Raw genomic sequence first — 23,933 nt, 5'->3', positions numbered from 1 at the left:
GCTGCGGTTTAAGGGTCGGCACAGCCCCTCCTCCCCGGCCTCCCCCCGCCCTGGGGCGGCACGGCTCCACGGCTCCACGGCCCCTCGCCCGCAGCCCCGGCAGCTCCCACGGCCTCCGCGACAGCGCCGCGCCGGTCCCAGCCGAGGCAAGGGACGACAGGGGCGGCGGCGGCGACCTCTGCTTCCTCTTCCTCTTCCTCTTCCTCCTCCTCTTCTTCTTCTTCTTCTTCTTCCTCCTCCTCTTCTTCTCTTCCTCTTCTTCCTCTCACTTCCTCCTCCTCTCCTGCTACCCGCCTCCACCCGGCAGCCGCTCAGCCGGCCTGGCAGGTACAGAGGGGGCGGTCCCGGGCGGTGGCTCTCACCCGCTGGCTGCCGAGGCGCGGCGGGGCGGGAGCGGAAGGCGGAGGCCCCCCCCCTCTCCCCGTCTCCTTCCCCCCCAGCCCGCACGGCGCATGGTCGCGGCGGCAGCGCGATCGCCGGCCTCCCCTCTGGCTGCCGCGCGTTGTGGTCTCGCCCGCCCCCGCTGCCATGTTGGATAGTGCGGTCGCCGGAGCCGGGCCGGAGTTGGAAGTTTAGCGCCTCTCGGAGGGGCGGGAGCGATCGGCCGCCAGCGCGGAGCGGCCCCGGTTCGGCTGCCCCCATCTCCGGCGCCACTTCCGCGGGTCACCGGCATCTGGTTGAGGCTCCGCCGCCCCTCTCCGCCTCTCTCCTTCCCCGGCCCCGAGAGGGAGCCTTCGGGATGCGGCTGCTGTGAGGCCGCGGCGGCAGCGGAGGAGGAGGAGGAGGAGGGGGCCGCGGGCGCCAACGGTCTCAGGGCAGCGAGGGCAGCGCCGGGCCGGCCCCGGCCATGAGCGGCAACCCGCAGCAGCAGCCCCCGCAGCCGCGGCGGGTCACCAATGTGGGCTCGCTGCTGCTCACCCCCCAGGAGAACGAGAGCCTCTTCAGCTTCCTCGGCAAGAAATGCGTGGTGAGTCCCGGCCCGCGGCGGGGAAGGAGGGAGGGGGCAGCCCGCGGAGCTCCCGGGCCGGGGACCCTCAGCCCGTCCCCATCCCGAGGGCCGGGGCGAGCAGGGGGCGTGTGAGGACGGGCCGGCGGGAGGGCGCCGGGAAGTTGAGGGCTGCGGAAGTTTCGCCCGTCCCGGTCAGCACCACTCCCCGTCCCGGTGTCCGGGAGCGGGGCGGCCTCCGCAGGCCTCGCTCCCTCCCCACCTCGTCCGCAGCACCCTGGACGGTGGGAGCGAGGCAGGGATGCTGGGGGCAATGAACGGCAGCGGCCGCGGCCCCCAGCGCGGGTTGCGGAGCCCTCGGCCGACCCGGCCCGGCTGTCTACCCCGGGCGGCGGGCCCGGCCTCGCCCCCTCCGCCGTGCCGCTCCGAGGGCTCCGTCCTTCCGCACTCCGCTGTCCGTCGGCATTGAGCTGCCGGGGAAGGGTTGGTGGGGCTCAGTCCTGCCCCCCAGATGCCCTGTGCTCTGCAAGGGGAATGGGCCAGCAAGGGAGCAGCCGCGGGGCTCGGAGGAAAATGTTCTGTTGGTGGCCGAGGTTGGGACGAGCCCCAGCTGCACCTGCTGTACAACAAGACGACGTTGACGAAGTTGTAGGAAGGCTCTTATCAATGCTGGGCCTGTCTTGGATTCAGTCTGTACTTCTGCTAGCCTAAACAACAGGTTCATATACTCTGTGGTTCAAAATTTTTTTCGTTTATATATGTACACACATGTAGGGCAACATAGTAGTTATAGCATAAATGCATTACTGAGTGTATCAGTAAGTTCTTGGTTTTTGAAATACCTTCTTGCATGTTAATATACAACTATTAAAACTGTGCTTATCTGCATCAAAGAACTACTTGAAGTCTTCAAAAGTTAACCATTGTCTTTAGAAAAGAAGCAGCTTTTAGAAAATGTGTTTTGGAAAAAATGGAAAGAATATTTCTTTTTTTTTAAAAAAAATGCTGCCATTTGGAAGTAGTTTTAAATTGTTACCTGTCTGTCGTCTGATTCTTGGTGTCCCAACACCCCACCAATACTCATGTTAGGCATTGTGCATCTTGCTGTAATGCTATAAGAGTATTTAATGAACTGATTAAAAAATTATTTAAAGCAGGATATCGATGCAGTCATGACAGTTCCACATAAGTGAAATGTTTTTGTTAAACTGACTGCAAAGAAAGTATAGGATGTAGTAACTGAACAGGAAGTGGGTGATACTTACATTTGAGTGAGTTAAATAAGATGCATCCGTAGTAACTAAATCAAATGGGTCAGAAGTTGTGACCATGAAACATGTATTTTGAAAAGCAAAAAATTTGTACAAAACAGCTTGAACTAATTGAAGGATTTTCAGGCACACATGTCATGTCTAGCTCCTTTGCACCCCACCCCCTCCCTCAACTTTTCCTTAAATTTAAAAAATGGTACGTGAATTTGTACATCCTAGTTGATTTATTGCTTGTTTTTTACAACTTGGATTTCCATGTCAAGCACACACACTTTTCATTTTTGTTACTCTCGGCTGTAACACTCACCTACTCAAGTTCTCAACTCTTCTGCATAAATAGCATATTGAAAGCAGACTTTGGAGGTAAATATCTTAACAGAGTCTGAGTGTCACACCATTTGTTACAGGTTGATAGCTTCACAGACATGACTTGCTTTGTGTTTTTTGTGAAACTACACATTGTTGTGGTTTACACAGAATCTGGGGTAATTTCCAATCAAGGTTTTTCTAGTTGTGGCCCATTTATTCCCTTCCCCTTTCCCCCCAGCTCTCTATGTTCCGGAGGTCAACTATAGGCTCATCTTGCTGTAATTGAGGGTCTCTGCTCCATCTTGGGGACTTGAGTGTTGAAGCTCTTGAGCTTTTTTGGCTTAGCATGGCATGACCCAAAAACGGTGACAGTTCAGAAGCTGATTAATGAACAGGTCGAACACATCTGGCTCTTGGAGGGTAATGTCTATTAGAGAAGTGGAAAGGACACCTGGAGAGCTTCATCAGTCCGAATTCAGTCCACAGTGTCTGTCTGCTGGAGCCCAAGAGTACTCTTGATTCTCTTGACCTTCTAGTAGTGTTGAATCAGTGCTGGCATGCTGTGCTGATAAATGCCTTTTTGCTATAATGTACATGATATTTGATCTCTTAATATCCATGTTTGAATTATTCATTAGTGAAACCTCAGCCTTAAGTGCAGCTTTTTAAGAAAGGAAAATCTTTTGAGTTTAAGATGTTACAAGCTTGGTTTTCCATCAGCGGAACTGACTCTTGCCAGGCTGCTACAGTGGTTCTGTCAGTGTGGGGCATAGATGTGCATCTGCCATATCATTAATAATTTTAGGTTGTTTACATCAGTAGTGAAATGAATGCCAATTGAGACATTAAACTGATCCTAGATACTCCTTATGTAGTAGTAGTAATAATTTATAGTGCTCTTATGGAGGGCATAGTGCTGGTATCAGTCCTGAGGGGCTTGATTAAAAAGCATGTGGCTCTCTGGACCCGATTTGTTTTGAGTCTTTGGCTCTGTTTTTGACTGATAACAAGGCAGTTACTTTGAAATATCATTGAGGATTCAACTGCTTGGGTTTTGTTGTGCAGAAAAGCAGAGGAATTTATCAAGTAGCTTTATTTTGATTGAGTACTTGCAGCCCATGCACTTCCAATGCTGCTATAACTTCAGTGGCATCTTAAGTAACATTGACAGGTAAACACAAAAACTACCTGGGAGTGGGGGAAGTAAAGACCTGTTCCTGTGTTTGTATTGCTGGGGCCAATACCATTTTCTTGACTCCTACTGATACTTTGGGAGTCTCATTGAATAGCAGGCAAGTGTTCAGAAGCTTACTGATTTATTTTTTTTTTTAACTCCCTTTTATTTTTCCCCCACTCGCTGAGCTGTAAAATGCTTACTTGAATGTATAAGCAATTAAAATACCTTTGCCCATGAAAGATCAGGTTTTCAAAACCAAGCCACTGGGTAATGGTCAAAGTTGCAGCTATAATTAATTTGGTTAAAACATAAATTCATGTTTAGAACTATGTAATTGTAGAATGTAGAAATATAGAATTTAAATGTAGAAGTGTAGAATTACAGCAAGTACCCAGTGTAATTTAGCTCTTTAGGACTATCATTGTTGGTTAGGCATGTAACTAATTTTCATTCAGGTACATGATGTGTTGTGTACATCAGGTATGAAATTTAGTAGCTGTGGAAATTTGTCAATAACTTTTGTGTCATGATGTAGAAAGAAATGTCTATGTAGAGTTATACTGGGGTGAGCTATGAGTTCACTTTTGTGCATATTAACAAAATATGCTTGTAGCTTTGTCAAACTTGACAATTTTTGGTGAAATCTGCTTAGCTATAAATAAGAGTGAGTTTTGGAAGGAAAAGCAAGTACTAGGTGTCCCATTAATAATTTTTAATAAAACAGGTACTTTAATAATTTCCATTATTAATACTGATGAGTAATGTCACTGAAAAAATTGTTTATTCCATAGAAATAATTTTATATCTGTGAGAGGCCTTAGGAAAGAGACCATAAACATCTCATAACATAAGAAGTAGGTAGTGGAGTATGGATATTTTATACTGCTTAGAAGTGGGACTCAACTCTTGGATAAGTAAGTAAGGCTAGGAATGGGTTGTTATTTTTAAAATCTTGCCATAGTTGATATAGTAAACAGGAACTGGTAAAGAATGCAAAAAGGAGAAGTGACACACCAGTAAACTGAGAAAACTGTTTTGGATGGTTTTGAAGTGCACATGACCCGAATAAGATTGTATATCTGAGCCAAAGCACTAATTACAGTTATAGTTCAGATCTAAAATCCAACCTGATTTGCAGTTGCATCTCTTAAATAATAGGAATTAAACATTTTATCAAGAAAGGAATTTTAAAGATGTCATATATATGAAATAGCATGAACTGAGACTTGAAGGGGAACTACAGTTCTGAGTAATGGGAAATTTCATGTGGCTGAAAAGTGCTGGGGCTTTTCAGTTAAGAAGTTATGTTGCAGGCTGTACATCTGAAAAAGGTTGAGACTGTAGTTTGGAAAGGAGTCATCTCATGAACAGATAGGAAGAACTGAGTCATCAGTTCAGTGGTGGTTATCTCATCTTTGCATGTGTTTTTAAATGAGATGCTGAGGGAGAAGTCAAAGTTTAAAGGATAAGATGTTTTGGAACAGAGGAATGTTGAGAGTTATGCCTGGATTTCTTCTGAGGTCTGTCCTGTTCCATTGTAAGACATATAACATTCAGATGCCTCATTGGAGTCCCCTCCCTAAACAACTTGTCATTAATAATCTTCCCTTGGTTTTTGACAGTTCCTCTGAATAAAACCTGTGCCTACAAAACTGATTTTCACAATAATGAAAATGCCTCCAACAATCTACAGTAGGGTTTCTTGTCACAGTGCTTCTCATGCCTCTTTTCCTCACAGCTTGATATTAAGCTAAGGTAGTGAAGTATGGTGTAAACTGATTATTTACCCATGGATGAAAAACATTTTGAAACTACCTGTGAAGGCTCTACAAAGCATTGTATCTCCTAGCTGTATGTATTTGATACAAAATATCAATTCATAAACTGTGGGATTTAGTTCAAGAGTGAAAGACAAGATATTTAGATGTTAAAATTCCATCCCTGTCAGTAGGTATCACTGGCTCTTACCTAAATCACCTGTTCAACTTTACCTTAAGACAGAAACTTAAAATTATTAGCTGAGTCTGTCTTTGCTTCAGTGACTGCAGCAGTTCCTTCTCTCCTGACCGTGCTTGTATCTCATGTGCTCTACACATAAATTTGTCTTGACATGGAAAGATGAGTCCTACTACAAATTTCAGTCACTGTATATCTCTCTTGTGAAGTGTTATGTTGCTAAACAGAAGGTGATCTAGTAATACAGACCTGGAACAAGTACCTCAATCTGCTAAAGCTTCAGCCCTCTCTCATCCTCTTCTGAGCTACTTTGTAGATCTTTTGTCTGTTTTGGAGGTAGTCAGGTGCCAAAAGTCTCTTCACATCTCTATGATTAATCAGCTGGTCAAGTATACTACTCATGCTCCTGATAACATGCTTTGGAATCCTGTACTGTACCAGTGCAACAGGATGAAAACAATTTGTAGTCACAAGCCTGTGATGTTGTTATGTACCAGCTCTTCACAGCTAAGAATTAGGTGGTGGAATTTAGAAGAGCTCAAAGTTTTAACATAGGGTTCAGATGAGCAGTCCTGTTTTGACTACAAGATTTCCACTAAGATGTCCAGATACCATTTGTTTAGGAGAGCACCTAAGGAAGAGATAGTTCCTTGTTAGAGGATAAAGACTGAGTCTACTGTTGGGTGCAAATATATAAAATATATTTTTTTACTCCTTTAATGGAGTTGATGTGATTTCTCTGCATTATGTGATCATAATTAGAAATTTAAATGTGTTATCCCTAGAATGTTTCTTCTGGGGTTCTCAAGGGTTTAGTGTAAGCCCAGTTTGTAGCAAGCAGAGTGTATAAGATCCATCTTATACCATGTAATTTCAGGGTAAAAAGGTGATAATGGAGAATTTTTTAACTTTTGGTGTCAAGTCTCTTCTTTCAGTGGTGTTCTGGTACTTCTGCCTGAAAAGAAACTTACCTGCCTTTTGTGTAGAGCTTCTTATGACCTTTATTGCTCAACTGTTAGTGTCTCTAGTAGTGCTGAAATTAAGAACTTGTTTGCTGCTGTTGTTGGTAAGTAGTGGCTGCAGTTGCCAACAACGGCAGCAATTGTTAGTGCCAGCTCCTACCTAAGTGCTGGGAGAGATGGAGTGAAACCTTGAAGCAGTTTGTATATGATGAGTGAATATCATCCAAGAACTTTGCAAATAGTTCATTAACCATCATGACCAAAGGCTTGATTCTTTCATTAACCTTCTATGGGCAGAGCTGTCTGCACTGGAGATAGGGTTTGGTGAGCTTTTCAGTGCTCAGTTTGCCAGAGAAAGTTTGCTGTTCACCTAAAGCTGCGTGGTGAGATTTATGGTGCCCTCTCTTCCAGTGAGCATGTTTCATAGGCTTGTCTCAAGAGGAATCTTTGCAGTACAGAAATAAAACTTAGTGTAGTGCAGGAGACTTATGGTTTCATGACCTAATACCTAGATGATAAAATATAGGAAGTAACAAAAAATGCCATGGGCATTAGGCAGAGTTGCTTATTGGTAGGTTAGGGTACAGTTTCCCCAAGAGAGGTTTGTGTTGTGTTACTTGGGCACAGAGGGGGTTTTTAAATTATTATTGGCCAGTTTATTTTCCTTGTAGCAATAAATCATATAAAGCAGATTTAATGGAACTAGAAGTGTATCTTCGTGGGTGGTTTTAAAGAGCCCACTCTACCAGGGCATGACTCAGTCAGATGCTGTATAAGTTAAGTTTTTTTTTCCTCAAAGTATTTGCTTGGGTATGCTGCCACACAAACTTTGTGTTTTCCAGACATATTGCTTATGCCTGGATAACCAGCAAAATGGGCACAGTAGGTGTGCAGATACCGTCAGGGACAGTTGCAATTAAAATTTTAAGATCCTGAAGTATGTTGTGATAATCACGTGATGGGAGCAGTGTGCTAGTAGGGCCCAATGGAAAAAGAAGAAATGTAATGCAAACAATCATAGGGATACTTTCTTAGAAAGCTGCTCACTTGCTTAATTCTTCAAATTCAGTAGTGTATTTTCAGCCACCCATGAGCTAAAGGTAGGCAGTTTTCCTGACATGCCTTCATTTTATCCAATAAATGACACTTCAGACATGTCAAGTTAGAATGCCTGTGTTAAGAATATGTGATTCTGGAAGAAGGTTCTGTAAATGAATTACTCAGTTCCTGGAGACTTAGTGTTCTGTGGAGATCATTGCTGGCAAGGAAATTGCTCCTGCAGAGCTCGATGACATTCTAGCAGATTTGCAGATTGCAGCTCACCTTAGGCATTTGCTTTCGTATATGCATCCCCACCTTGTTGGGACTATTCTTCCTGTACCATTTATTTTGCTGTCCTGAAAATCTCACTCTGAGAAAGCTTTGTGGGGTTTTTTTTCATTTCTCTGAGAAACAGCATTAATGCATTTTCCAGTTCTCCACTTTGTTTAGCTTAAAGCTGAAACCTCACATTAAGGCTTGCTAATCAAGGTCATAAGTGTTTCCATTTCTGTAAGATGGTTTCACACAGTTTCCTCTTCAGAACTTTGTGTAGTTCAGAGTTCTCCTGTATTCATCTCATTTCACTTCAAAGTGAGGGGTTTTTTGCCTTTAACTCCCCTTGTTAATTAGCCACTGTGCAGCATAGTTACATGGGAACATATCTGTGCTCAACAAACATATTTTGTGTGTGAGGTACTGTGCCTGCAATTTGAGAAACACTGACCAAAAGAAAGAACATGTGGCTTTCTCATATTTGAAAATCTAAGAAAACTGTATTCCATTAATAACTCATACTTCCAAGATTGCAAACACTTTTAAAAGATACATTTATTTCAAGTGTGATTGATAATGATTTTCCCAGAAGTTAGCCAGCATTTGCTATGATTATTTACAAAAAAAATTAAATTAAAATGTGGATTCCTAGGTAGATTTTCTGAGTATTAAGTAACAAGGCCTAGTACTTTTCTTGCTGTCTAGGCTGAAGAACAAGAGTATTTGCATATGGGAATTTAGCACTAAATTGTAAATGCTTTCTTCCCTCTGAAGGTGACAGCCAAGAGGTTAATTTATCTGTATATTATTTGTGGATTAGAAAATAAGTATTGATTGGTTGTAGTAATATCTTTCTACTTTAGTGATAGAGATAAGTAAGAGATGTTTTACAACCTTCCTAGTACAGTTTATCACAGAATCAGTAGTTTATTGACTTAAAAATACTCTTAGTTTCAATTTAGAAAATAAAGCTTTAAGGTTTTTACTCAGCATGTTACTGTAAAGTTGATAATGGTGTTTTAGGAATCGATTTAGCCACTTTTTCTTCTGAAACCCCATCCTGCTGATTTGCTTTAAAGTCCTTCACAGTGACCTCTGTTGTCTGAATCTTGTGTCTCAGCTTTCATGTGCTCTTTTTCTCTTTCTGTCACAGCATAAGGGTTTCCCCTCCTTATTTCAGCTTTCCATCTGGTATCTCAAGTGCTTCCAGTATCTTCCTTTCTCTCTTCAGCCCCTCCATCCATAAGCTGCACAATGATCTCTAGGTAGAAGTGTCTTTCTCCTACTCCCTTACTCCCCTACTTCTCAGTACTTTCTTCTTACTGATGAACTATCTGTATCATCAGACATACCCACTTCTGTTGGGCAAGTGTAGAGAAAGGAAAAACCAGAGTATGATATTCCTCAGGCTTCTTGCTCTGCTCCACCCTCCTCTACTGCTTCTCCAGGGAGGACCAGACTCTCCAGTTGGTAAGCTGCTATATTAAGAAACTTTATACTGGAAGACACAGCTTCAGCAACTCTACAGGCTCACATTTGAAACCACAGAATTGCTTAGTCTTACTTTGAGTGAACTGCAAGTTATTTCCTGCTCCTCTAACCATGTGGCAACTTGCTCTGAGCACAGCTAAGATGTGGTCATTCTTTGTAAAGTAGACATTTTTTTCCTTTACTCCCCCTCAGTCAGCCAAAGCAAATAGAAACATCACTTGGTTTATGACAGTAAATATACACAAAGACATCCAAATAGGTCCCTCTCTGTAAAATCGTGCTTGATTTTTGTGGTTAAATAAAAAGAGGAAGAAAACTATGAACATCCTGTAGTGGTATGTGTTCTGTGCAATACCACAGGCAAAAGCTTCCCCTTGTGTTTGCAAAGAAGGAAGCAGTAGTTTCTAAGATGTAAAATGCAGAACAGTTTTTTTTCCTTATTTGTCTTTAGTCTGTAGTTAAGAGTATCTCAGGTATGAATTCATTTTGAAACTGGACACACAGAATTACTAGTGTTTATATTTTTGGCAACCTGGCAATTAACTGTTTCAAAAAAACACACGTTTGGGGCTTAATTTTATGGAATTTTGTATCAGGCGCTATTTTCATATTATAGGTGGTGTCATTTTGACCTTAAACAATTTTTGCCTCGCTAAGTGCAAAAGCACTGCACCAGTAGCACTGTTCTCAGCTTCTGTAGCTGGAATTTTAAAACTGGAAAAGGTTTTAAAGGGTTGTTGGAACAGAAAATACTGCTTGCACTTGATCCTCTAGAATTCAGTAATGATTCAACAAACAACTTATCTATTTAAAAAATAGTTTCAGTTTTGTCTTTGAGAGATATTACCATATTGTATTCAAGTACCAATATTTATATACTTGAAAAACCATTAAGTACCTCTATTTTTGCACAGACTGTGCCTTTCCTTGTCTTAGTTCAAGTGTGCAGAAGATACAACATACCTAGTTGCATTACGGTTTTATTCGTTAGAGTGGATGGAGGTGGATTGTTGATGAATATTTTTCTAGGACATGTAGATCTTTCTTATCCCATGCCATGATTTTAACTTTATCTTTTTATGTCATTTAGTTATTTCTTTCAGCACTTCAGTTCTCCACTAAGACTTTTCCATAAAAGTCTCTTTGAAGATGTCTGGCTTTTGCTGCCTGTAAACAACAATTCTTGTTTGTTCCTCTGCCCTCTCTTCATATTGTTTGGATGAGGGTTGCTTATTGAACAAGTGTTCCTAATCCTGCTCCAAGTTTCACACTGTGTAACCAAGGGGTCCATCCCTCAAGATGGCCATACTTATCTGGACCATACCTTTCTGTCCCTGATATAAGTAGAACTGACAGACTCAATGTGTGAGATACCCAGCCAGAGTATATTGAAGTTTAATGGCAGAAAGATCCATTTTGTCCTTTGTCTTGCCTATGGTCCCTCAGCCAGATGTGCTAACATAGAGATGCTGACAAACTTAAGTAGGGCAGTAGCATGAACTCGAGCACAGTTCTATGACTAACAATGATGCTTAATTTGTTAGCACACTTCCTGGCAAAGGTTTGAATAGTAGGATGGCTAGTACTTGCCCAAATTAATGAGCATGGTTTGGGGAATAGAATGGTGTAAACACAGCTCCTAATAGATGGTATGGGTAGGGCTATCCCTACCCAATTTATTTTGTGTTGGGAGGAGAGTGAGTTCCTCTGTGCAGCCATCCATTCTGCTGTACCATTTGCTGTCAGATCCAGAAAGTGCTCCTCATCCTTGTCACTAGTATTTGCAGAACCAGTGAAAGCTGCCAGGAGTCAAAAGCAACTGCTGTGCTGGGGATGGGGAGACAGAAGTGAACTCTCTGTTCTGGCATTGTCAGTAGCATGTACATCACAGAATAAGGGTCAGCTCTATTGCAGCTCTCAAATGTCTTCTGACATCAAGCCAGAGTTAAACCTGGTTTTCCTGCCAGCAACAAAATTCAATCTTGTCTCCCTGCTCCTAGAAATTGCTTTTGGAAACCTGAGAAAATGTTAGTGACTATAAGCTTCCAGGAGATGAAAGTTTGCTGGTGCGTGTAGCAACCTACTGCAGTGGACAAATTATCAAGTGCATCTGATAAATTGTGAACACACGCTCATAAGGCTCCTAAATCCTCTTCTCTGATTTCAGGAGAAAAAAATACATTTTGCCTTCTGGTAAAGAGATATGGCTAATTCATATCCATGCTTCTATAGACTGTAGTAGATACAGCAGGGGTGACCTTAGGGGCTGCTGCATTTCACTTACTCCTTGATTACAGAGTACTGGCCTACCAAGAAAATTAATTCCAGTCTAGAGCTCTCTTTTGTGATGTGTAGTTTGTAGGTAATGCACAAGTTATGTGTGTCTAGAGAGACTTTGGGGATAGACTGAGGTCTCTTGGAATCTTCCCTGCATCTGCATTTTGGAGCATATTAGTTTTCTGTCATTTCAGATGCAACAGTCTGTTTCCTACTTGAGCTCCAGCAGCAGTTCTAAGGGCATGAAGTGGCATAATTAATGATAATTTAATAATCTCATACTCTGTTCAGATGTCTCACCTCAATCATTATTTTATGTGGGATGTCAAGTTGGGAGCTCAGGAATCTTTTCAGTTCTGTCTTCTATATCCTCTAGATTTGTTAGTGCTTAGAAGATTTGTTAGATTGTGTTTAGATGCCTCAGTTCTCTATAAACACTTGAGTTTTTATTTTATCATGTCTTTTTTCCACTTCTAGTGTGCTGTGATCTCTTCCCCCTCAAGCCATATTTTTTCCAGTGTCTGCATTTATAAGTCATCACCAGCAGGAAGTGGACCCCTGGTGATGCTTGGTGCTGTACAAGCACTTCTACCACAGCAGGCAGCCTTTGCTTCAGAGCAGAAGGAACATAACAATCTATCAAGGATTTAGAGGCTGAGTACTTTTAGTCTTAATTTCAGGATGGTGATTTGCATGTCAATTCTGGATGCAATAATTGCTCTAGCAGTGAAATGGCACAGTACCAATATCCATATCAAAGGAAATAGCTTCTTCCCAAGGTCACCACATACACACAATGTCACTATGATGCAAGTATGAATTAGAAAAGAGCATTATGGAGTTGGGTTGTTCCAAAAAACCTCGAACCAGTCCTAAAAAAGGGTGTCTGCCATGCATCATGAAGGCTGGTTTTTTACTTCAGATGCTTTGGGCACTGGAAGTTGCCCTGGATTGTCAGAGTAACGTGGTCCTGAGGTGAGGTGACTGACATGTCACTTTGGTGACTCTGGTATTTTTCAGAGAGCTGTAGTGTTTGTCACAGAACTGAAGCCTTTATATGGAAATTGACAGATTTAGAGATCTTAGTTTCACATCAGCTAGTTTAAAACTCTGAAGTTCTGTGTCATATTATAGAACACATGGTGAATGGCAAAGGCCTTCTTCTGAAGGATGCATTTTTGAATAACAGATGTTGCATGGGACATTTTCTTCAGTAAAGCTGGCAAGGCCTTCAATTTATTCTGTAAATATTTTTTATCTTCTGTAAATAGTCCATGTGCCCCGGAGTTGAGTCTTGACTACTATGAAATCACAATTTTTATTTTTTTTTTTTTCCCCAACCATGCTCTAGGTCTAGCTGTGTTACTGGCTTGCCTCCATCACCATTTTCCTGTAGGGAGATCATCAGCATTTGTACTGCAATATCTTAAGTTTCTGTCAAGCAATTTGATTCATCTGTTTTTTGAGGACCCAGTTACACAGCCTTCAGTCTGTTCATAGAAGTTACTGTGCTGAAGCTCCAGCAACCTGTTGATGCATTGCTATTATGTAGATCCCACTCCCACGATTATTTCTTCCAGGAGACTGGAAGAGATAGCCTGTTTGTATATTCATACAAAGTATTTTGAGGAAGGTATCATTTTTCTTGAAGTCTGCCTTAATCAGATAATCAGCTTCTTTCTCTAAACTGTGTGCTCCTAGGACTGATACTGTCTTTCATATACTCGACATGAGCTTTGTTTCTGTCCTAACAGATTGACACATTTCAGGTGTCCAGATCAATTGATGTAGTTGATCACCCACAAAGAGAATATTCATAAAAATCTGAAAAAAGTGTCTGCTTTTACAAGGTAAACCTCCTTTCAGTCACTGAGTTTGCATCAGTGCCCTTATGGAGGAATATCTTGTGCCAAAGGTGTTAACACATCAGAAAAACTTAATCAGTCTGTCATTGACAACATTGGTTTGGGTTTTTTTCCTTGTTTAATGGTTACAACCAGTATTAGTGGACATTTTTATTCTGTTAGTATGGTGTAACAATATACCTGCTGTCTTTATGCTGTCAATAAAGCACTGTAGCTTTGAATAAGTGGAAGTTTTCAGAAAAGTAACAAAGACTTGACATGACAGTAAGGCTGTTGCCAGTTTTCAGAAGCAGCAAGAACCAATGACACTGAGCATGTTAAGCCTCACTGTCGGCTCCAGAACAGAGACTTGAAGAAAAGTAGTTCACAGACTGAAGCATGTAATACTTCAAATTTGGTACTTGATTAAGGTAATGATACTGGCTGATTGGGCTGCCAGTGGAATAGTTTGTTTTCAGTATTTAATTTTTACTGGGATCAAAAGCAAAACTATCTTAAGATCTTTATTAATTAATAAGTTATTATTTTGGCTCAATTCAATGTATTTCAGTAATTCAGACAAACTGCTGTGTTTATATTAAGTATAACTTGGTGTGACTTTTGTGGATTCTAGGCTCTTGAGCTAATAAGTTTGATTTTCTCTATTGTAAGCTTTGCTTCTCACACAAGTTCTAGTGCTACTTCAGAAATGTTATAAGTAAAGTGAAATAATTTTAATTTGTAAATTCAGGCGAGTGCATACTTTTAGCTTGTTATGTAGTGTATCTGTTACTGCTGCTGGACAGTGTTCAAGTTATGAACAGGAACACAGCAGTTCTGGAGAGGTAATTATATTTTTTTGTGGGAATGCTTTAGTTCTGACCCATACACACATGGGTATTTAAGAATAAAAGATTCAAAACAGTTAATTCTACTTCTTATTCTCAATCCTTCCTATGGTTGCTCATCAGAAGTGCTATGTGAAGTTGTACTTCCAACTGTGCACTGAAGGAAAAACTAAGTATTCTTTAATTTAAACTGGAAACTGGTGCATGGACATGGGCATCAAAGTGTTGACCGCAGAGGGAAAATACATCCTGCTTGCCTCTTTCTACAGTGTTTTTGCTGTATAAATAAATACTGTATCATTAACTGTAAATGAGTAGATTCTTTACTGCTTTTGCTGTTCTGATTGGGCACAGCAAAGCAGGCAGCCACGTGCTAAGTAAGTAACGTTCTGGTGCCTTATGGAGTTACAGAGGAAGTATTTTAGTTTCAGAGAAAGAACTTCTCCATTTAGCAGTGCTCTGTGCATTTATTTTTGGGTAGTGAGTAGTAGGTTCAGAAAGGAAGCTGTCAACTCTATTGTTAATGTACGAGTTTCAAAATTGTTCTTCATCTGAAATTTTTTTAAAGTCCTGTCTTGGCACAGGTCAATTATATCCATTTCTTTTTTTCACCTTGAAAACTGAGAATAGCAAACTTAGCAATTCCTTTCATTATTTTTTTTTCCCATCAATAAACTACACTCAAATACTACATTTGTACTATTCATTTAGATAATCCAAGGAGAGAGTGTAACAGAAATACAGGTTATATGGGTGAGCTTTTCTTCGTAGAAAATTGAGGGTTTGTAATACCTGGCATGAAACTTTGAATACAAATCTTGAGTTGCAGAGGATAGTGCTGAGGGCAAGCTCTTAATGTCTTTTCTAAGAGGGGTAAGTAATAATGCTGAAAGCGAAACTAAACTATCTCTAGCATTTGTCATTATGTAGCCTTCATCCATCATCAAAGAATCTAGATGTATGGGATAATGGTTCCCTTATGGAAAGGCTGGGTTGGAACTAAGATAGAGTACTTAGAACCACTTCTGTGAGGTGATTATCTCCTTCCTCTGGTATTGCCAACATCAAATTACATGGGGTTTTTGGCATGCTTTTGGTTCATGGTCTCATGCTTTTCTCAATCCTGATGCACTAAGACTTCAGGGGGTTTTGTTGCTCAGGGGCCAGGGTTATCATGGAAGAGACAACTGAGAAATGTCAGGTAGGTAGGAAATAACTTTCCTTTCACAAAAACTTTCCCTTTTCCATGAACTTCTGAGTCGTGTGCCTTGGGCTCTTTATTCTTTCATCATAAGTGTTAAATGTACTGTGTAAAAATAAGTGTGGTAATATCTTACAAAAGCATTAATAGGTTTGTTACAAAGAATTTACAGTAGTTGTTTGTCTGCAGTGGAAATAGGTGATTTACCTTAAGCCAGATATAGGCATAGCATTGGTCACATATGACCACCATTCTGTGACACTGCTTCCCAGCTGCAAAGTCTGTTTACATGTGGGTGAACTGAAATGGCTTTTGGCCTCCACAGTGCATTGGTAAATGCATTGCTTGAGACCTACAAAGAAGAAGCCCTTACAGGCAGTGTCAGCTGTAACTGGCAGTGATAATAAAAGTCACTTCACTCAAGGAGCATCCCTCATGGTAGAAGATCTTGATTTCCTTATCTTCATGTTTATAGCAAACCTGGGACATTCTAAGACCTTCATCAGTGAAAAGGCTATCAAGTACTAATTAATGTTCAGACATTTGGCACCAAACTAACACTACTGATGTGGAAATTAAGCTGTCTTAATCTTTGCTATTAGCAGAGAAGATAATTTAGACACACACCCTACACATCTCCAGAATAATGGGTTTCTGTCTGTGACAGCATAATGCTTTTTTGTTATTATTCATTAGTAGTTCCCAGCACACTTAACAGAGGTAGAGCTCTGTATCCCCAAATTATAGATGAGGAATCTGAGGCACAGGGAAGGAAAAAACACAAACATCATGCAATTGGCTGTTGCCAGTACTAGATGAAAAATGGCAATCTTCCAAACATTCAGCTGATGCTTTCACTATTAGGTAAGACTACTCCAGGAGAGCTTTTAGCATTATATCCTTGGAATGAGTTTTGAGTATGTCCAGGGATAATATAACTGCTGCATCCTTATGGTATTTTTTCCTATAATGTATCTGATTTTTGAGACTTACAACTGGGAATAACTTTTCATAGGAAACTCGGTTATTAGTTAAAAAAAAAATATCTTGTTTACAGTCATGAGTTTCCTTGTATCAGATTTGATTTATCATGACTCTTCTGTACAAACACGAAGCTTCTGGAGGAGTAATTAAAATATGTTGAGTTGTGGTACAGTCAAAGTGTGAGGGGGGTTGCCTCTCTAAGTACCTTTATGTAAGTGGATTGAGTCTGCTTTGCAGGACAGGGCCCAAGTTGTATACATGATTGTGAGACTAGTTGCTGGCTATTATTTAAAGAGATTTTACTTTTAATAGCCTTTTCTCAAGTTAGTTATTACTTTGAAGGGGGTTCTTTGTTTTGTGTTGGCATGAAGGTAATGTTGTCTTATAAAAGTTTTTTTTTTTCTTTTAAAACAATTTAAGCAGTTTTATTTGTGTTCTTGAAGTATCTGAAGTCAAAATTCTGTGTGATTTTATATCTTCAAGATCATAAAAGTTCATCTAAATCTCACCTCTGCAAAGCAAATATTTCTTTGTTTTATTTTTTTAAATCTGGACCTTGGGACACCAGTAGATTGCTAAATGTAGTTGTCAGTAGCTTGTTAATCAGTGTTCCGGAGACGGGATGACTCAGGTATTCCTAAGGTGCTTATGTTTCACTTAATTTCTGTAATCAATTTAACTGTTGTTCTGAGGATTTTTACTTGGGAACATGATAATCCACGTACCTTAAGTGGGGCTGTAAAGAACGACAGTTGGTCTAACTCTTTAAAAATCAAAACAGGCTTGTTTGGGGTTTTTTTAATGTATGATAGGGAAATTAGTTGTAACATTTTCTCCAAGCATTCTCATGTTTGAAATGCATCTGAGGATCTGCTTATAAGAACCTGCATTAAATATAGATCTGGTATGTAGCATCTGGAAAGATGTTGCTGCAGAGAATATTGAATGGTTGGTGAAGACTGAAGAAGGAGAAACCACAGTGCATGAATGCAGTGGGCTGCTGATAGAAGAGTCAAAGGACCTGCATCAGTTTTGAGGCCCAGTTTTATCCCATGGGTTGCATCAAACTTGTGATTCTTGCCTTGAATCTGTATGACTTGAAACACCAATCTGCAGTGTTTGACCATGAAAGATAGTTTTGATAAAAGCTTTATCTACATGTTTTCACAAGGCTTTATTTGTATATCATCCTAGTCTTGATTAATATAAAAAGGCTGAAAATCAAAAGGTAGACTGTAACATTTAATCTAAAAATTCCCTGAGCTTTGAGAAGGAGCAGTCTTGTAGACCTAGATTGTGAGTGTCTTGGGAGGTTGGGGAGTGGAACTGCCAGACAAAATGCCTGCTGGAGCAAGAACATTTGCTCCATGACAGTAGGACAGTGACGAATTTGTGGACTGCCTGCTCACAGCATGCTTTCTGTTCTGGAAGTAACTTAAGAGTATCACTTTAACAGCAGACCACAAACTGTTGTGTTTTATGTGTCTGCTGCTTTCTGGCCAGCCAGGATTTCAGCAGGGTTAATCTGTGAGAGGCAGCTGAGGAAGCTCCTGATGATGCTGAGCAGGTAAACAGGAAGTGACAGTGTTCAGCTTGCTTGTCAATGAAAACCTCCAGTTGTGTTTGTCATCTGGGAAATGGTCTGCTAAGCTGACATAGCTTGGAACATTATCATCTGGAGCGTGCTTGTGGTTATGGTTACATCATATCTCTGGAAGGCTGAAGTCTTGCATGTGGTGTCTGAACTGAGGTTGTAGGATTTAAAAAAATATTTTTATTCTGTGTCTGATAAAAGCATGTCTCTCTTAATTAATCATGTGCTGTTTGGTTTTATGTGCTGTGTGCTCTCTGCCTGTGTCTTAATTGTTGCACTGCTGTCATCCACATTGAGCAATGAGTGGAAAGAAGTTGGTCAGCCCTGTCTAGCTAAACCTGGGGGTTTGGAAATGTAAGTGAACTTGTATCTGAAGACACAAAAAAATAGTCAGCTGTTTGTAACTGGCTGACAAAGGATTAGGAGTGGCGGATTGTTTTGCTAAACAACTGCAGGTTGGACAAACTTTTATGGTAAACATATCTAAATTAGCAGTCCCTTGTTTCATTTATGTTGTAACATTGGTACTTTCTCCACAACAGTAAAAGACCTTCAGTGAGGATATTGCAGCTGACCTGTGTGCTGATCAGAACAAAGCAGGGAATCTGTTCTTGAATATAAATATTTAAAAAAAAAAAAAAGGGGGGGGGGGGGGGGGGCGAGGAGGGGTGTTTGGGTCTCTTGAGCCCTTAAATGTATTAGGCTATGTGTTGCATAGAGCTGTCTTTTAATGTAGATTAAGATGCTCCTGTTTCAATGAAGTATGGGAAATACCTGAAGTGGTTTTTGCTATCTCACAAAAATTTCCTCTCTCTATTCTCCCTTCAGATAAGACAAAAGCAGCATCTCTTATGCAGTGGCTTTATTTTTAACATAGCCTAACTTGTATATAGGTGGAAAAAGTACTAGTTTCTTAGCATCTATGCATAGTACATTGCTAAATCAGTGGGCAATCATGGGAAATTAAGACATTAAAAGCAAACTTTAAGCTTAAAAACCAAATGTTGTTTATTGTAGCAAAGAATTTCACAAGCAGTAGAACTAGCAAGGCCTCAGTATCTTCAGTTGAGTAATTTTTCTACTTGCTCCAAATAAGGCTTTTCTCATGTGATTGGGTATTTACAAAAGGTTCTCATGTCAGTTCTGTCAAATAAGGTGAAATCTTGCTTTAGTTTTCCTGTCTGTGGAGCAATCAGTCTGTCTTCTGACAATAATGTCCTGTAAATAGCATTAAAATTAAGAGCATTGTTTCCAGCTGCTTGTTGAAATCTGCCAGCAAACTTCTGAAGTTCTGTGTTTTTTCTTTCTATGGGAAACTATTTTAAAATCCTGTCTGTAGCATCTGGAGGTAACTTTTTAGAATATAGAGTTGTCTTTACTGTACTTTACTGTACAGTACTCTACTTTGTTGTAAGAATACTACTGATTTGTTTCAGATCTTTTATTAGTCATTTATTAACATCTCTAACAGCTATAATAGTTTTAAAAACTGAAATTTACCCAAATAAAGTAGTATCCCCTGTGATTAAACAGTGTACATGTTGAACTTATTTGTGAAGATTCTGGAGAAAACATGAAGCAAAGACCCAAATTAATAGCCTGAATGAGAGTTGCAAAATCTAGCTTACTAAAATCTGGTTTTGTGGTTAAAATATTGTGGAGTCCTTGGAAAGCTTTTCGCTGGGTTTTGGGGGATTTTTTGGGGGGAAGGAACTTTTCTGGGGGTGGAGTTTTTGGGGGGTTTTTTGGAGGGGGGAGTTTGGGGGCTTTTTGGGGTTTTTTTGTTTTTTGTTGGTTGTGTTTTTTGGGGTTTTTAATTAGATTTCAGTACTCATAAATAACCTGGGTTTTTTCTTAAGGGAGAAAAGGTTAAAAATACAGTCAGCTATATGTATTGTATGTCTTCTGTCATCTGGGGCTGTAATCCTTGTGGTCCTTCAAATGAATGTGTCAGCAGGAAGCAAAAGCAGTTAGCCAAGCAAGAGAAAAAAAAAGTTACACTAAGGGCTAGTTCTTCCTATCTCCATCCCTTCCCATCTAAACAGCAAAAAAAAGTAATTTTAAAATTGACGCTTGACCTTTAAAATTTGGTTAAAGTGTTGATTTGTGTTCATATTTCTTGCCTGAGTTGCACCTAAACCATCATACTAGACAACCATTCATCCCTAAGAGCATTGGATTACCTTCTACCTAGGGCTAGTAAATATTGTAGCATCCTGAAACTAACTAAACTCAAGGTTTTGAAGTTTCTGTCAGAGTGTTGAGAAATATTTTTTTGTCAACTCTATTAAATGCCTCTGCTTCTTATACTGTGGAAATTGTTAGGGAAGCATACTTGTGGGGTTTTTTGTATGTTTTATTTGTGGCCTAATTAGTCAAGGATCATCTGAATAGTGGCAGTCTTATCGAGTGCATTTAAAAGCACTGTTGGAGGAGATTGCAGTGCATGCCTTTTGTAGGAGTGTGTCGTGATGAGAACATGCACCCTCTAAGTGGGTTATCAGCCTTTCCTAGCAGGAAGGGAACACACAGTTCCCACATGGCAGGAGAGGCACCCTCAGTGCCAAGAAAATAGCTACATTTTCTCTTGAGATGAGACCACTGTGCAGAAAGGGAAATCAAATTGCCAGAAAAAGAGTGAGCAGAGCTTGGTTGTGTAAGGCACTGAAAGCCTTCCCTTGAGTGGAGGGGAGGAGGTTCCAGTGCTTGGTCCCTGCAGCAGGTTTTGTTTATGTTTCTGTATTAAGAATGATGAGATAAAATGCATGACTCTGGTAAGCACTACAGAAAAGTTTTTGGAAACTCCATATATTTAGTGCACTGAAGATAAGGTAATTGCAGAGCTGCAGGAAGGTATTCAAATTTTGCTTGCTTTGAATAGCACAAATTCGTTAATGTATAAATCTGTAATTGGTTAAGCACGAGGTTTTTTTGAGATAAACTAAGATCTGAAGCAGGATTTCTGCTTGATTAGTCAGTGCTGTGGTTAGTGGGTTCTTCCTGCAGGATGCTTGTAATAAGCAACATCAGCCACTGCGTTCTGCCTAATTTTCTGTCAATTACTCTTGATTTCTTACAGAGTTAGTTAAGACTGCATTCTGGCTTCTGCTTGTCTTTCTCATTCATGAATCTAATGAGTTTCCATATCTTCTTCCATGACTCACATAATGCTAGGCTATTAGAGATTGCCTGGCTACTGATACTTCCTGTCCTTACTGGGGCCAAGATTAGGGTTACACCTCACTAAGCGTCTCCTGCAGCGAAGTGGTACTTGAGATTAGCACATCTCTGTTCCTGAGCCCTGCTTTCTGAGGAAGACTTACTACTTAACACTGTTTCAGTGTCGAAAAGCAACACCGTTTTATTCTTGAAACCGTCACCCTAGAAGCAAACTGCAGGCTGTCGTCCTGGTCTTGTATCAGAGAAAAAATGAGTAACCCAGGTGGCACCCAGCATCACCTGCTCAGGCTTCAGGATGTTGGCTTAGCCATAATAAGGAGTGCAAACACAGTAGGTCTTAAGAAATACTTGTCACAGGTACCTTCTCACCTGTAGAGTGAGTGCTGTGGTATCCATCAGGACAGATTTTTCCAGATACCTACTTTAAGGAAAAGATAATGGAAATACTGATTTATATTCTTACAGGGTTTGCAATGTTCACAACTATTTACCATCACTTTTTTTCACAGACACCTTAAAGTAGCTAATCGTGTTCACTGTGACTTTCAGGCAGAAGTCTTCAGTCTACAAGCTACAGGCATTGTATCAGCATATTGTTTGTTGGGGTTTGTTTTGGTTTTTTTTGCTAGGGTTACTGTTCTTGGAAACAACTACTTCCACTTGTGGCCTTATGTTACAGGGCACAGGTTTTTTTTCCCAGTTTTATTTGTAGGATACTTCCAGAAGCTGGAAAGGATCACTGAGAGAAGTGAGAAGGTGCAATTAATTATGTATGTGTGCATGCAAGGATCTGAACCTTTATTGGCAAAACTCTGATTTAATATTGGAAAAAGATTGAAAGTCACTGCTAGTATGTCTTGGCTAGGACTATCAACACGTAACACATAACAATGCTGAACCATTAGAAGAATGCATTAAACTTGGTTGCATTTTTACAACAACTAAAATGGGAGTGATAAAACTCTAGAACACCCAGAGGTGATCTGCAGCCTTTAAACTTAACTGGATAGGACTTAGAGCAATTGGAGCTCTAGGCTTTAATTACCCTTGCTGTGAGCAGGAGGTTGGACTGGAAAATTTAGAGGTCACTTCCTACCCAAATTATTTTATGAGTCTTTGATCTTAAAGCCACAAGCAGTTGACAGCTGTCTGTGGACACAAAATCCATCCCAATGGCTCTCGAAATGCTTTCTGCTCTGGCGAATACTGAGGTGGGTGAACATTCTCTTACAGCCTCAATCTTACTGCTGCTCTTTGTTGTGACTTTTGGCCCACTGTGTTTTAAAGTCTGTGGTTTCCTGTAACTTCTTGGCTTTTTGTAATCTGTGTCAATTATAAGCAATCTTGTGTGATGGCTCTTTCTTGTAAGGAGCCTTGCCACTGCCTGATTTGGCTCGCTTTACTGTTTTTGAGAAACACTGAGTTACAGCAAGTCATTAACTTGACAGGCTACTGCAGCAAATTGTTCACACCAGAAGCTGATCAAAGTGCACAGATACCTGCTGCCCAGTTGGAAAGTATCAGTGGCTGCTGTGATCACATTCTGCAAATGTGTGATGACTGATTGTGGCTACCTTTTGCAGGAAGGAGGTGTTTTCACGAGCCTGTTGTTGATGCCACACATCCTGCAGTGTTCATGCTCAAGAATGAGACCAGCTCTCCCAGTTGTGCAGTCGAGGTTGCCAGTTTGCATTTGACAATACCAGGCTTACTTCTTCATAGCTCATCAGATTGAGGGCTGTGACAAGTCTATGAAATCAGTGGCATGTTCTCCAGTCAGGTTGACTTGTTTTAAATTTTGAGAAATCTGGCAGTTTCCAAGGGCTGTGGATGATGGAATTTTGCTACTTGTCTTTCAGAAACTGAAAGGTATGAAGTGCAGCACCACTGCTCCATGTAATGAAAATGAACAATGGCTGAAGTAAAAGTAGTTGGGTTTTATTGTCCTTCTCCCCTCAGCTGTATATTTTTAAAAAATAAAAAAATATGGTGTTGTAACATTAGAATTTGTAATTACCTATTCTAACATGTAAAAGTGTCATCACAGTCTGTCAGCACTAGGAGTTTGCGTGGTGCAAACTGAGAAGTTAATATATAATTGAGCTCTTAAGCTTGGCAGGCCTCAAAACACCTACTTTTGATTCAGTGAAATTGTTCTCTAGCTTCTAAATTAAGCATTACTCATAGAGCACCCAAGTGGACATTAAATTTATTATAAGAATGAAGATAAATTGTTTTTGTGTAATATTCTGTCTACTCAAGGAGCATTGAGTATATGCCTATAAGGTCTTATATGCAATCCTCATTGAGTTATGATAACCCACTTGTTGCTTTTGCTGTTAGATATATTAAAAAGCAGATAGGGAGCCCTTTCTTGACATGGTTCACTATCTTCTGTGCCTTAAATTTAAGTTGCATCATTCCTGCCAAGACCCCCCATTTCTGTGGGTATTCCTGTTGGGGGGAGGTTAGTGGAGGTGGAGGGTTGGGAAGGCTTCTTGCATGAACAGTGGGATAGCTGTGGTTGAACATGGTGCCTTCCTTACAAACACAGAATGGCCACCCGTGCTCCTCTTTGT

The 23,933-nt window shown here is 40.6% G+C and overlaps 1 protein-coding gene across 3 annotated transcripts in view; it reads left to right on the top strand.

Moving 5' to 3' along the window:
- Positions 1-482: 482 nt before the first annotated feature.
- Positions 483-23,933, top strand: part of WASL (WASP like actin nucleation promoting factor) — a 48,556-nt gene continuing 25,105 nt past the window's right edge. For all 3 annotated transcript variants that reach the window (XM_071733771.1, XM_071733770.1, XM_071733769.1), the window contains exon 1: positions 483-967. In XM_071733771.1, coding sequence (XP_071589872.1) covers positions 848-967 — 120 coding nt within the window. In that variant the 5' untranslated portion in view covers positions 483-847. The remainder of the gene's footprint in view (positions 968-23,933) is intronic.

This window comes from Heliangelus exortis, chromosome 1 (assembly GCF_036169615.1).
Source record: "Heliangelus exortis chromosome 1, bHelExo1.hap1, whole genome shotgun sequence".
Classification (NCBI taxonomy): Eukaryota; Metazoa; Chordata; class Aves; order Apodiformes; family Trochilidae; genus Heliangelus; species Heliangelus exortis.
The sequence above is the reverse complement of the archived record's forward strand: the minus strand, read 5'-3'. Positions and strand labels throughout refer to the sequence as shown.